This window comes from Tachysurus vachellii, chromosome 2 (genome assembly GCF_030014155.1).
Source record: "Tachysurus vachellii isolate PV-2020 chromosome 2, HZAU_Pvac_v1, whole genome shotgun sequence".
Classification (NCBI taxonomy): Eukaryota; Metazoa; Chordata; class Actinopteri; order Siluriformes; family Bagridae; genus Tachysurus; species Tachysurus vachellii.
The window spans coordinates 21,866,184-21,880,741 of NC_083461.1; the positions used below are offsets into that span (position 1 = coordinate 21,866,184).

Below are 14,558 nucleotides of genomic sequence, written 5' to 3' on the forward strand. Positions count from 1 at the left end.
AATATTTACATTTTAAGTATCGAATACTGAATTCTTCATATCAAAAATCATGTGAATGTATAAAAGCTGAAATGGCTTGTCATACCGTATCACTGTGTTTTATAGTATGCATGAGAGCAATACTTGATCCCTGATGGTTATTATTTACTGAGGGATGTGCATTCATATTGACCTGGCATTATGCCCATTCCAATGTAAATCCATTGGTTTCCATATTGCATTAATGTTGTTGTAACCTTGATTGAAAGACTATAAACATTGTCATTTAGGAGTGCTATCACACTACTTTTTGTACTGGTCCCCACACAGATGTTGCTGCTGGAAAACGCGCGTCATTTCGGGCACGATTGCACGCGCATATGAATGCATGTTCACGTGCGGCGCAGTTATCAAGCTGTCGTTTATAAACACCTTTGCCCTTGGGCGTTTATTCATGCGAATGTTCACGCAATAAATTGTTGTGTGACAGACAGGCCAAGAGATGCACTGGCAGCACTGCACAGCTAATTTAGCTAGTCAGATAGAGACTAGAGACAGAATCAACTTAACTTTACTGTTATCTGCTCTTGCTGACATCAAACTTGAAGAGAACACAAGTTTACTTGATTGCTGTTTTCGCATTTCACTCTCATTTTGTTTCTTTTTTCTCTCTTCATGGCCAGATGGATAGCTCTGCTTCATATTGTCATCTACACAGTAAACATTAACACGTGCTGTAAAATGAGGCGGGGGAGGCGGGGGAGGCGGGGCCTTGCGTAATTTGCGGGGCCCTACACAACTTGCGTAGTGAGCGTATAGGGCCGATCAGCTCTGTTCTTAGACAATCTCTATAGAAATGTCATTCCTGAAGATGAGAGGGACCTCGATCGAGATGATCTACCAAAGTACGTATTAATTTGTGACAATGTCAGTTTCCATCACTCTGACAACATCAGGCAGTGGTTTGTCCACCACCGCAGGATGCTGATTGAATTCCTTCCACTCTACTCCCCGTTCCTGAACCCAATTGAAGAGTTTTTCTCGGCTTGGATGTAGAAGGTTTATGATCATCAGCCACATACGCGGATGATACTGCTGGCTGCCATGGATGCAGCATGTGAGGACATCTCAGCAGTTGCATGCAGAGGCTGGATTAGGCACTCAAGAAGATTCTTTCCACCGTGCATAGCAAGGGAAAATATATGTTGTGATGTGGATGAGAATCTGTGGCCCAACACACAGGACCGACATGACGCATTGGAAAACTGCCACGCAATTTCACCTTTACCTTCTGTTGTACGTGTATAGTTTTTCCCACTTTGTCTTTTTCAGGTTTCCATTTGTCTGTAAATAGCCTATGTGTAGTTTCCTTTGTTTTCTGTATACAAATACAACTAGATGACTGTAATCATGGGCTATATCAGTGATAGGCTGTGTCATGCCAATGACAGTATTGTGCTGAAGGTACCAAAGCTTTCTGAGCTTATCCTTATAATATGCAGTATCATGAAGGGGGACTCAGAATACTGCATGACATCAGAATTTCCACCTGAATTTATTTTATAGCAACCAGAGAGTTCTTGAACCTGCTCAACCAAGCAGGGGAGACGGTATCAAGATCCACCGTTCGGCGAATTCTGCATCGAGGTGGTCTCTATGGACATCGCCCCAGAAAGACACCACTCCATACCCAGAGATACCAGGATGTGCACCTGGCCTTTGCAAGAGGTTACCTGAATGGGGATCTGAACTTCTGGTCATCCATCCTCTGGTCAGATGAGACTAAACTGGAGCTCTTTGGACATATGGATGTTGCATAGGTGTGGTGTAAGAAAGGAGAAGCCTTCAATCCTAAGAATACCATCCCACTGGTCAAGCATGGCAGTGGTCACATCATGCTATGGGGATGCTTCTCTGCCAGTGGTATAGGTACCCTTGTTCAGATAGATAGTATCATGAAAAAAAGGACTATCTCAAGATTCTTGATGAAAACCTGATGGCGTCAGCACACAAGCTCAACCTGCCAGAGAATTAGATCCGGAGTATATGACAAGCAATGGTTCAGGAACAACAACATAAATGTTCTAAGTTGGACAAGTCAGAGCCCTGACCCGAACCCAACTGAGAATTTGTGGAGAGAGTTGAAGATCCAGGTCAGGGCTAACAACTGGAGGCTTTTGCGAAAGAAGAGTGGGGAAACATTCCACAGCAGATCTGTAGAAATCTACCTACAAGAAACATTTGCAGGCCGTCATTAAGAACAATTAAGGCTTTTCTATTGATTATTGAAACATTGTAATATAAAGGTTATGAATAATTCTGAACATGGTGATTTTCCAATATTTGTCAATAAAAACCCATGTTGTTGTTCTCTCAGTTGTTTGTCACATATCAAATATTGGAAAGTATTATAAAACTCATTCCTCACAGAAGGCACTATAAAAAACACTATAAAAATATTAGGGGTACAAATAATTTTGAGCACAACTGTATATCGTGTGCTTAAAAAGTAGTGTCTATTATTACACATCCTGATGTTATTTGTGGTATATTTGTGGTATGAAGCTGCTTTCTGATTAGCACTTCTGTGTACCAACATTACAACAAACCACCATGTTCTCTCTGCTCTTCCTGCTAATTACATGATCTAGATAATTGGCTAATTACAACCTTTGCAAGTCCTCTGCACAACCCTACAGTATTCTCAAGATCTCACAGATAACCTTATTCAAGTTATAGCAATCTCCTCAAATTCTGCAAATATAACCATTATTTTTTCCAGCTCTGCTCTTCCATGCAATCAATATAGTAATATAATATACTACTCTGATATTCAAACAGCATGAGGGTTGAAAGAATCCATCTGAAATGGATCTCTTATATTACTGATGAAAACTTACTGTGATAAAAAGCAGAATCCACCATTCTGGGGTCCTGGGAAAGAGTGGGATGCTCCTTTCAGGTAAAGGTATAGACCTTGCCATTTGTTGATGAAGGTGGACTTGAAGTTTCAGGCAGATTTTGGCCTCATCTTGGACTTACTCTCTGTAATTGGGTGAGAAGCTTGGCAATCTGGGAGAGCCCTGAGGTAGAACCACTGCTTCTCAAACTAGAGAGGAGCCAGTTGATGTTAGAAGAATGTCCACTGGCCTGTTTTTTGGTGCATGTGTATCAGGAATGTTCCAATGAATGAAGATTCTGGGTCTGCCCCAGAATTCACTGGAGAGACAATTTCTTACAGTTGACTTGGAAATGCCTGGGGGTCCCTAGGAGGAGCTGGTATATGTGGCTGGAGATAGAGATGTCTGGGCTCAGATTCTCATACAGTGGCCAGATTATCTCTCTGAATCAGATCAGCCTGTAAAAGATATGATGGTTCACTTCATTGTCAGAGACTTTTTTAGCTGCACTTTAAATTCCTCTGGTCTTGAATTTGCTTGCTGTTGTTTGTGACATACCTGTACACTGAGGACATGAACTTTAGGCACATGGAGCCTACGGCCAGTTTTTGGCGTCATCATCACCGTCACCAACTCGTCAAGACCATCTCCTGCTGGACTGTCTACAGAGATACGCAAATACAACATGCTGGTCGGTAGTTCATAGTATCTTTCTGCAATGCAGTTTCTGTTCCAGTTAGGAATATTGGCAGAAATGTTTTATACTTCTTTAAGATATTTGCTTGACAATAAGGGCAAATGACCACTACTGATTTCTACCAAACTCATTTTTACCTTTGAACTGGGAGATGATGAGCTCCACCTGGTTGGGGCTACTTTGTATGATTTCTGCTGCTTCATTAAAGGGGACTCCCTCCAGACTAATCTGATTTAGTGAGATTAACCGGCTACCTGAGAGAAGACAGGACAATCTGTGGTAGCTATTTCTACTGTCTCTATTTCTACATTAATCTGCACATTATAATATGACCCTGGATCCTGTTGCAAAACATTTCATAAATGTAACATTCTTGTACAAAGACCTGGTCTGATTCGTCCATCTCTATTAGCTGGTCCTCCTGGCACAACAGATGCAATAAAGATACCTAGATCCAGACCACTAGCACTGTCTTCTCCAACAATTATAATACCTTGTATTAAGACCAAATAAAGATAAATTACAATTAGGACAAGAAAAACATTGTTTCCTTTAAAATTCATAAGGTTAAACTAATAAATAAAATTAAGATTCAGCAACCTTACCAAGGCCTAATTTCACATCTTTTGTTAAAGTTACACAGAGAATTTCTCTTGCAGGAGCTCGGTGGCTTGTTGGAGTCTCTGCAAGTTGGTAGGACAGAAAAAAGCATTAAAGATCTTTTTTGTGGTGGTAAATAATAAAAGTTCCAAGAAGAAAATCTCCCAAATTTTTATTTTATCTACACCTGATTAGCTAATGATCCTACAAAAAATTGATAGAACTTGAACATGAATGAAAAAGTGACTGGAAAAAGATCAGTGAAGTTGAATACTTATACTATACCTCTTAAAAAAGAAGGGATGGATGAAACCCCAGAGCTTCGCTTTGAAGATACACTGAATCTCTGAAAATCTTGACTCAAAGAACTACAAGGTCATGATATCAATTACCCATTAATATCATCAATATCTTATGACAAGTGTAATGTAACAATCTTGGGCATATTTTCTTAGACATATATTATTTTATTATAATTTAATTGTTACTTGTACTGACTATGTATGGTTTGACACACACACACATATATATATGTGTGTGTGTAATTATATTTTATTATAATTTAATTGTTACTTGTACTGACTATGTATGGTTTGACACACACACACACACACACACACACACACACACATACATATATATACATATATATATATATATATATATATATATATATATATATATATATATATATATATATATATATATATGTCGTATATCAGCTTTATATTCACTTTATATTCACTTTATATTCATATAAGACAAGGTCTATAATGAATCAGAATATAATGATCTAACTTGTAGCGCTGCTGTTTGATTTTAGTTTCAATACGATTGGCAACGTCATCACACAGCTTGCTCATGGAGTCATGACAAGCTACATCAGGTCTGCCATCATTAGAGTTCCCCTCAAAACAGGAAATCCTCCTGCTTGTTTCATTCTGGGCACTGGACACTTCACAGCGTAAAGTATCCTCTAATGAAACAGAAAAAATATAAAGGGTATACCAAACAGATAAACTGGTTTGGATTTATGTGATATTATTATGGCTTGTAAGTAACTAGCTTTAGCTCAGATACCTCTAACACTGTTATCTGTTAAATATTACAGAGCCTGTATTACAGTAAAGGACTCGCCTGAGACAAGACTGTGGCTCAACTGGCGAGAGCTCATCTCCTTGTGAAACTTGTGCTGTGCTGTGCACAGGCTGCAGAGGTAACTTGCAATTCTGGATTTCTCCATAAGAAACATGTGTTTCTTCATACTGATGCTGCTCACAATTATGAATTTACGTTTCTGGGAAAAGAACCAAACATTGAAAAAAAATATAGAATGTGCTGTTTATGACTGAAAGTGATGGGTTATGACCTCAAAGGTTATTGTATTAAATTTTCATTTTGGAAATCATGTTTCAAAAGGTTTCTGATAGGGTGGACGTGAACTTACAACTGCAAAGATATTGATGGTTTCTCTCCAGTGGAATCTAAATCTCATGGTATGGATGTTGTTTTTTACTTCATACACAGCGATGCCTTTGGTACACACCCCCAAGAGCAGCTCTCCTGTGCTAAACATCTTTTCTTGGACCACACGATGAAAAAGCATCCCGTACTGTGGAAGCTGCTGGATGACCTTTGTGGGGTCAAAAACAAGACCAAAAACACTTTCAAATTCATTCACCTATCATCAATTTCATCTATCTCTCTATAACAATATCTCTATATATACAAATCAGGCACTGTCCATCCATCCATTCATTCATCCATCCATATCATACACAAAGTCACAGGGAACCTGGACCCAGTAAACTGGACCCAGGCACAAATCAAGGAACACCCTAGACAGGGTGTCAACCAATCACAGGTCACAATTGCACACACAATCTCACACCCTTTCGCAAACTCTACAATTTAGAAATGCCAATCAGCCTACAGCACATGTCTTTGGACTGGGAAGGGAAACTGGAGTACACTGAGAAAACCACTGAAGCACAGGGTGGAAACTGTCCTTTGTAATAAAAAGCAAATTTTAACATGAGCAAATTAATTTCACTTTTTTTTTTACTTACGACTTTTTACTTAAATTTGATATGCAAAGGTAAATATTTCCCTTCATAAAATTTAAACTTTTATAAAAAACAACAACAACAACAAAACAGTGTCTAATATAATGAAAAAAAAGTAGGTGATTTAATTGTGTACATCAAAAGTTATACAGTAAATAACATTGAAATCATGGTTCAGGGATTTCGTTCACTGTTTATTTAAGCACAACAAACAGGAATATGCACTGATTACACTAGAATTCCGTGCAGAAAACACAACAAAAATCTCTAATTATAGAGATTATAGAATAATTGAAGAAAATCGTGATTCACCTTGAGGAATTCAAGCTCGGACTCCTCAGCAGTCATATTTGCATTATTAGCATGTAATTGCTGTAACTCTTGTTTCAGGCAAGGCAGTGACATTTTCTCCATCAAGCTCTTGGGAATATAGTGCTCAGGCTGATAGTACTCCCTCCCATACATCTAAAAACAGTTAGACAAATATTTTTGGATATTTGGAAATATTTGGAAGTTTAAAACTTTGACTACCCCCACACTGATTTCCATTTAAATGTGACATATATCAAACTGTTCTATCCATCCATCTCGATGGATAGGGGTACTATAACTTGGGGCACAAGGCAAGGGGATACCCAGAATGGGGTTCCAAACCTTCACAGGAAACAATCACACACAATCATACAGGACAAATTAAGCCTACCAAGCATGTCATTGGTCTGGGGAATAAATCCAGAGTGCCCAGAGGAAACCCCTGAAGCATGGGGCTCCATGAACCTAGGGCAAAGATTGGAACTGTACGTTTGGAGGTATGAGGCAACTTTGTCACCCACTAAGCCATAAAAACCATATTGCTTCCACTCTCAAGCACTTTCTATACTGTGATGGGACATATCATCAGTTATGTCATCTGAAGTCATTGGGTGTTTTGTGTCTTTCTACATCATACACTCTTCTCAGGTATCCTATTTGGGACCCCAGCTTGTATCACAGCAGCATTTGCACTCTTTATTCAATGCCATCTGGATAATTTTGTTGCCTCTGTTGTGGCTGTAACAGTTTTTTTATATTGCAGGGATGCAGAGAAGAATGTAAAAAGCTATTGAAAAGCTATATCATCATTAATTTACAGTCATTTGGCATTACCTCAGGCAAAATGTCACCAAATTCAGCTTGCAAAGCCAATGCACTGAGAAACAAGCCAGTCTCTTCGGTATAGGGCAATCTGTCTTCGAGAATATCCCTTCTGAGCTGCATGTAGTACTGGTGTTGTGTCAGTTTGTGTCTGCCAAAATAATAAATAAGAATACAATCAGAATGTGATGGAATTTTTTGAGACTGAAAACAAGGAATAAGTATACACAGTGACTGTAAGGCAAATAACAGCTGAGGTAAAAATACAGCCAGTCTTTCTCTTGCCCCTAACCCACTCCACCCTTTAAAAATAAATATGTTCAAATTACGCATACCATGCGAGTTGCGTTTTAGTGGGAAGACACAGATTCATCATAGATCAACATTTAGAATATTAACTCCTACTAGCTCATGGGATATACAATCATGTAAACAATTAGGACACCCTATGAAAGCCTGTGTATTTTTTTACTAGTTAAACATATGGGCATTTAATCTTTATTTTAACCATGTTGGAAGATTCAAGTAATATAACTAATAACTAACAAATAAAACAAAAGGTCTTTTTTTAAACGATCTGTAAAATTTTATTTAAAAAATCGAATTTCTTGTGAGGAAAAAGTAAGGCCCCCACAATTATTTGTACTTAAAATGGACAAAATTGCCTACAGGTGTATCACATCAGAATTTGCAATCTGTCTGAAAATTATTTAGAAGTGGAGAACAACTGCAAGAGCAGATGCTTAAAGAAGTCTCCAAAGACCCTAAACTATCATCAAGGGACTTAGAGCAAGCTGTTGCTACAGTTGATGTAAAAGCGCATGAATCTACAATCAGAAAGAGACTGCACAACTTTAATTATCATTTAATCGTTTATCGTTTAATAAGTGAAAAGTGATTTGTTTTTGCTGTTTACAAGCAATTACAGGTACAATTTAAAACAAGATCAGAAATTGACATGTTGACATTTCTTAATAAAAAACTTAATATGTAATGGGGTGTCCTAATTTTTTCACATGGCTGTATATTTCTATATGCACTCTACAAACTACAACTTTAAGTGACAAAGGAAACTTACAAAAGTAGACTGACATCAGTGATAAAAAATTTGATTCGGACATAAAGGACAAACGTGGATGTGGATACTTTTTTCCAGCTCTCTGGGGCAATTTTATAAATTTTGGTATTGTTATCCAGAAAGAAGAATTCTTTGGCTGTAGAAATATGAACCACATATTAGTAAATAACTGTAATCTGATGTTGACACTATAACCAGGAGTACTGTGATATTAAACAGTGACGCTTTGGGTGAAAATTAGTGTATATATAACTGATACTATAGAAATGACATTTATCACACACTATTGTCAGTGTAAGCAAGGCCAAAGTAGAAGTGCTCCACCATTTTTGAATGGGCAATAATCATATCAAACACATCTCCTCCTCTAGTCTTGACATCACACTTTACTAGGATGGTCTGTCCATTTGGCATAATCACTCTCACGTCCCTTTGTGTTGAACAAGATTTCCATTTCTTTGACTACAGAAAGAAAACACAGCAGACAAGAAAAGGAACAATAAAGGAAATGGATAACTTACATAATGGACAGAGCCAAACAATCTAATATTGAGTCATTTTGAATCAACAGAGTATTATTGTAAGTGGACCTTTATGAGAATCAAGCTCACCACAATGGAACTTGGCAGCTCCAAAGTAATAAATGGCTCATCCAAAATGCGAACAAACTCGGGTCCCAAGTTCTATAAAAGAGACACATTTGAAAACACCTTTGTATAATTATCTGGGGTTTTCATATTCAAAATATTTAAAATATACTTATACTTACTAAACCGAGAAAAGGTTAAAATGGGTAAATGTTCATTAATTATTTATATGGACTAGAACATTCTATGCAAGTCTTTTTCAGATCACCAAGATGCTTGAGAGAAACCAGACTCAAAAAGGAAACTATTATTTTTTGTGTAAGGGTATGTTGGGGGATCTTGATAATAACAATAAATAGGATACAGTGAAAAAAGGATTAAATGCATCAGAATTCCAGTAATGCCAATGATTCCAATAATCATTTCAATCAAAATCTAATAGTAATTATATTTACAATCAGAATCACAATTAGAGTAAAACTGAGATGATATAACAGGAGGAAAACAGGTAAAAAAAAATCAAGCAACAGATACATCGGGGAAAACAGTTCACCTTTAGCTTCCTCTCACTTAGATTGAGTGAAGAGTCAAATGACTGGTTAGATCTGTCATTGTGCTGCCTTTGGATGTCAAGGTATGCACTGCTGGTGCTTCCTCTGTGATGGGAGAAATAGTAGCTTCTAGAACATAAACAGACTTACAGTTACATAACTGCCCAGTGTAATATCCAAGCCCACATTTATTTGACTCAGGCTCAAATAATGCAATGGTTCGAGAGAGAGTTATTAGTCAGGTACGGTAAATTCCATCAAGACAAATCTCCTGAATATACGATACTACAGTAGACAATTTACCTGTTATTTTTAGCCTGGACAATGTGGGATGGTGAACTGACTGCTTTTGGGATGCAAGCAGAATTCTCAGTGTAGCCTCCTAATACAAAATAGATCTTATTACGTATCAGTATTGATTTAAGACAAACTATCAGGTGACTATTAAAATAAATTCCTACCTCGAAGCCTGTGTCTAATCAACTGACTCTGATCTGTTATTGATCTGTTAGCCAACACATTCTCTGCCTGGAAAACACAAAAATATTTTCTATTTTTACTATTATACAATATACATGTGTCTCACTTCATTACTTAATAACTTGTAAATTTCCAATCTGAAAGTATCTACATCACAATATTGCTGTTGTTTTTTGGCTGTTCCCTGTTCAGGGTCACCACAGCAGATTGCTGGGTCTGCACATTTTATTTGACACAGGTTTTTTTTTTATTCAATTTTATTTGTATAGCGCTTTTTACATTTACAGCATTTAGCAGACGCCCTTATCCAGAGTGACTTACATTTTTATCTCATTTTTATACAACTGAGCAATTGAGGGTTAAGGGCCAGGGGCCCAGCAGTGGGAGCTTGGTGGAAGTAGGAATCGAACTCACAACCTTTCCGATTGGTAGCCCAACACCTAAACCACTAGTCTACCACATCCCTAATTGACATTGATTCAAAGCAGCTTTATAGAACATAAACATAGAACAAAGATTAATATAAAGAGTAATAAAAAGATTAATAGAATACAAAATTCAAGATTAATATTAGATATATTTAAATGTGTTTGTATCTATCCTGAGGTGGATAAATGTCTGAGGTGACTCAGTCAGCAGTGGCAAGGAAAAACTCCCTAGAATGGAAGGAAGAAATCTTGAGAGGGGAAACTCAAAGGGGAACCCATCCTCATATGGGTGACACTACAGGATGTGATTATAAATATACAGTCATCGCATCATCATCGCATGGAAGACGATCGAAGCTGGTACAATTTAAGGATGCCTCGGGATGGGTAGAAAAAGAGAAGCAGTGGAGAGGAATTAACGTAGCTGCTGTTCATAATATTTGCAAGACTGATGTAATAGTGCACAATATTGTGGGAAGAATTATGTGTACGCCTGACTAAAGAGACGAGTGTTTAATCTACATTTAAACTATGAAAGTGTTTCTGAGCCTCGAACACAATCAGGAAGACTATTCCAAAGTTTGGGAGCTAAATAGGAAAACGCTCTACCACCTTTAGTAGACTTAGATACTCTGGGAACTACCAGAAGTCCTGAGTTTTTTATCTCAGGGTGCGTGAAGGATGCCAAATGGCTTTTTTAACACAACTCTCCTATTTTATCTGGGCTTGGTACCAGCACTGAGAGTTGACCCCAGAGTGGCTGGGTTAGATCCCTGCTCAGTTAATCAAACTCAGGCTGTGAGAGAGTGGGATCCTCCAGGTCCACATCCTTGCACGAAAGTGCCTCCAGTATCAGTAGACACACACACACACACACACACACACACACACACACACACGCACACACACAATAAGCTGATTCAGACAGAAGAGCAGATGATACCAGACAAACAAAATGAAGGTTTTGCTCCATGAAAGCAGACTTACTGGATGCTGAAAAACATCCTGGACCAGCTGTTTGATGGTTCTCTCTGGAGGAAGAAGCAGAGCATTCTTTTGGTGCTTTTCACATTGCTGCAGCACCTCCTGCAGGTTAGGCCGTCGATGAAACTCTTCCTCACACATACTCAGTAGAAGACTGTTCAAGTGGTCAGTAAGCTGGATAGGCTACAGGACAAATGTGCATTGTTAGAAGATATAACGTGTTATTCAATTAGGATTAGAATTGTAAACCATGTATAGCATTTTTTCTTTACCAGAAATAATGGCTAAAGCTACACAAAGATTATGAAATATTGGCAGCTCACCTGATCTGGAGGGATCTGATAATCTACAGCCCAGTACAGTGTCATTCCCAGAGAGTAAATTAACATCTAGAAACAAAAAAGCAATATATTTGGATTGCATTTGCAACAATTGCTAATGTGCACTACCATTATCCCCTCTAATGGCACAATAATAGAGATTGTTGATCAAGTCACTGCGACCAATACACATTAATACACCCCCTCTACACTAGTACACTCTTAATGTAAGGTGTCTACATCAGATTATTTGCTCCAAACAAATGTATGGTGCTGGGGAACCTGGAGCCTATTCCAGGGCACACGGGACACAAGGTGGAGGACAGCTTGGATGGGGTGCCAATACACGGTAGAGCACAATTAAAGCAGGAATCAAATCTCTAACCCTGGAGTTAAGAAATAATGGATATGAACCATGCAATATCCAATCAAAGTACAAACAACAAAAAACACTGAATAGCAAACCTTTAAGTTTAGTATGTTTTGATTTGAGCAAACAGGTCACACTGCCCAATATTCTTATTATGCTGTCTAATATCATGACTAGTCACTGCACATAGATCCACAACTCTGCCAAGTCTGTCTTGTTATACCTAGATAAGTTATAAAATCTCTATCCTGTCTTTTAGATCTGACTTTCCTAACAAGGTTTCCGAGCCTGGAACTTTGGATTATCTCCTGGAAGACAGTCATATCCTGGAAAGCTCACCTTCTCCACAGCCTCTTTGCTGGAAGAAGACTGAGCCACTGTCATCTCAGGAGAGGTGAAAGAGGCCACATTGTCGGTGCGGCTGCAGGTTTTGAAGGCAACGCTGCCACTAGGCGAGATCAAAATGGAGCCTGGGCTAATAATACTGCACAGATTAACAGGACCTGGAGAGACAGTCAACAACAGCAGGGGAATAGTTGGTGACTAATATTTGTATGATTAAAATCAGCAATCAGTGTATTGATGATGGAATTGTTTTCCTGTATTGAGGTGATCTAATTATAAAGCCTAATTTAGCATGCTAAGTGCCGTTAAAACAATGGGTTTATAAGTTTAAGTGAAAGAAAAACAGAAAGTTTTAACAATGCTTTGGTAAAATGATAATTGTGTTATCTATTGGGTTTAATCAAAGGAAAGTAATTTATATATTATAAGTCTATTATATGTACCGTTTAGTTATTGTATGCAAGTTGCTATGTAGTTAAATCTTTAAATCTTCATGTCCATCTCTGTACCTTTATTTGAGATGCTTGTTAAAGTTTCTGCTGCAATGAAGAGGATTGCCCACACCTCATCCTCATCCAGAGCAGACCCTTGGACCTCCAGCACCTCTAAGAGGCTCATAAAAGTACTCATGCTTTCTGCAAAAGTGGATGGATTGCTGGAACAGATTTATCTAGACTAAAAATCACAAAACTTGTTTAGTCTGTGATAGAAACTTTCCTTAGTCAAGACATTCTAGAAAACCTAAGAAAACCTTTTCTTTTCTCTAGTTATGGATATAGTTCTAAGTAGTTATAGACTTACTGCTATATAGTATTCTTATAATTATTGATATTGCCATAGATGTAATGAAAATGTGTGTAAAGAAGGATTTAATAAACCGAACATACACATCAGGCATGACTTAATCATTAAACATAAATAAAGCTGTTGCTTATTTATGTCTTATTTATTATCCACTTAACTATGTTTTTTTTTCTGTAAAGCTATGTTGTGACAATGTCTATAGTTAAATGTGCTTTATAAATAAAATTAAAAAATATGTAAATTAAAATGAAATGAATACTGATGCCTAGCAGTAGACTACAAAACTGAATGATCTTAATTCCTAAATATTAGCTCTGGTGAAGAAAAAAAACTAAATACCCTAAAAAAAAAAAAAAAAAAACACCCAGATGTTTAGATCTCCCGGAGAAGTTTTTATGAAATAAATGAAATAAAACATAATATAAATTGTAATTTCATTTTAATATGCCACCCTACAAATATAAAACCACATATATGTATAATATGGTGTCTGGAAATTACTGTCTAACTATTAATGAATTGATTATTAATTTTTAAGAGTGATTCTGGACTACTGCTTTCTCAGCACGACTGTTTAAGTAAGATCTATTTATTAAAATGATTCAAATTTCTAAAAGAAGCAATGCTTTATATATAAAATTTGTATACGCTCTGTTAATACTCACAAATGATGTTTTCATTGTAGGTTCTTTAGGTTCTCTCTGGAGTAATCCTCTCAAGCATGTTATGTGGTAAGTCTCACATGCTTGCTGGGAATGAACTGCTTATAAAGATTTCACCAGGATTCTCTTCTTATGAATAAATCACGCTTTAGACTTAAAGCATGTATGAGTGCATATACAGTAGTTTATTCATTGCCTGTTTCTTATCAAAATGCTGGACAGTCCATTTGTTCGTGCTGTACTTAGATACACAGATGTAAGAACTTAATTGTATTACCAGTAAGGATAAGCAATTAGAGAGGTGTTCCTAATAACCTGCTGAACGCAATCTTTAAAAAGGTTCACATGTTGTAGAAAGTGCAGTTAGGAGAAAGAGGAGGTCAAGGAATGGGAGAAACAAAGCTAGTAGGCAAGCAATTTGCAGTTCCCTGCTGGAATATCCAAACTGGTCTGACCATATACCAGCCAAAACAGTTGGTAAGTGCTGGTAGAAATGAGACTTTGGAGCTTTTCTCACCTGAAATGGTGCATCTAGTTTATGTAACCTTGTTTCAGGTTTCACACTACCCAGGG

General features: G+C 37.4%; 1 protein-coding gene across 1 annotated transcript; it reads right to left on the reverse strand.

Moving 5' to 3' along the window:
- Positions 1–3,244: 3,244 nt before the first annotated feature.
- On the reverse strand, positions 3,245–13,149 carry frmpd2 (FERM and PDZ domain containing 2). Its single transcript, XM_060888123.1, has 21 exons — positions 13,029–13,149; positions 12,514–12,677; positions 11,808–11,873; positions 11,488–11,667; positions 10,054–10,120; positions 9,896–9,974; positions 9,595–9,721; positions 9,066–9,137; positions 8,739–8,916; positions 8,455–8,584; positions 7,389–7,527; positions 6,555–6,707; positions 5,624–5,809; positions 5,286–5,473; positions 4,967–5,124; positions 4,462–4,551; positions 4,182–4,259; positions 3,962–4,069; positions 3,704–3,830; positions 3,438–3,606; positions 3,245–3,337 (listed from the first exon to the last, which is right to left on the reverse strand). Exons 1-21 carry the CDS (start codon positions 13,147–13,149, stop codon positions 3,299–3,301), a joined length of 2,619 nt encoding a protein of 872 aa, XP_060744106.1. The 3' UTR covers positions 3,245–3,298.
- Between the last annotated feature and the right edge of the window lie 1,409 nt (positions 13,150–14,558).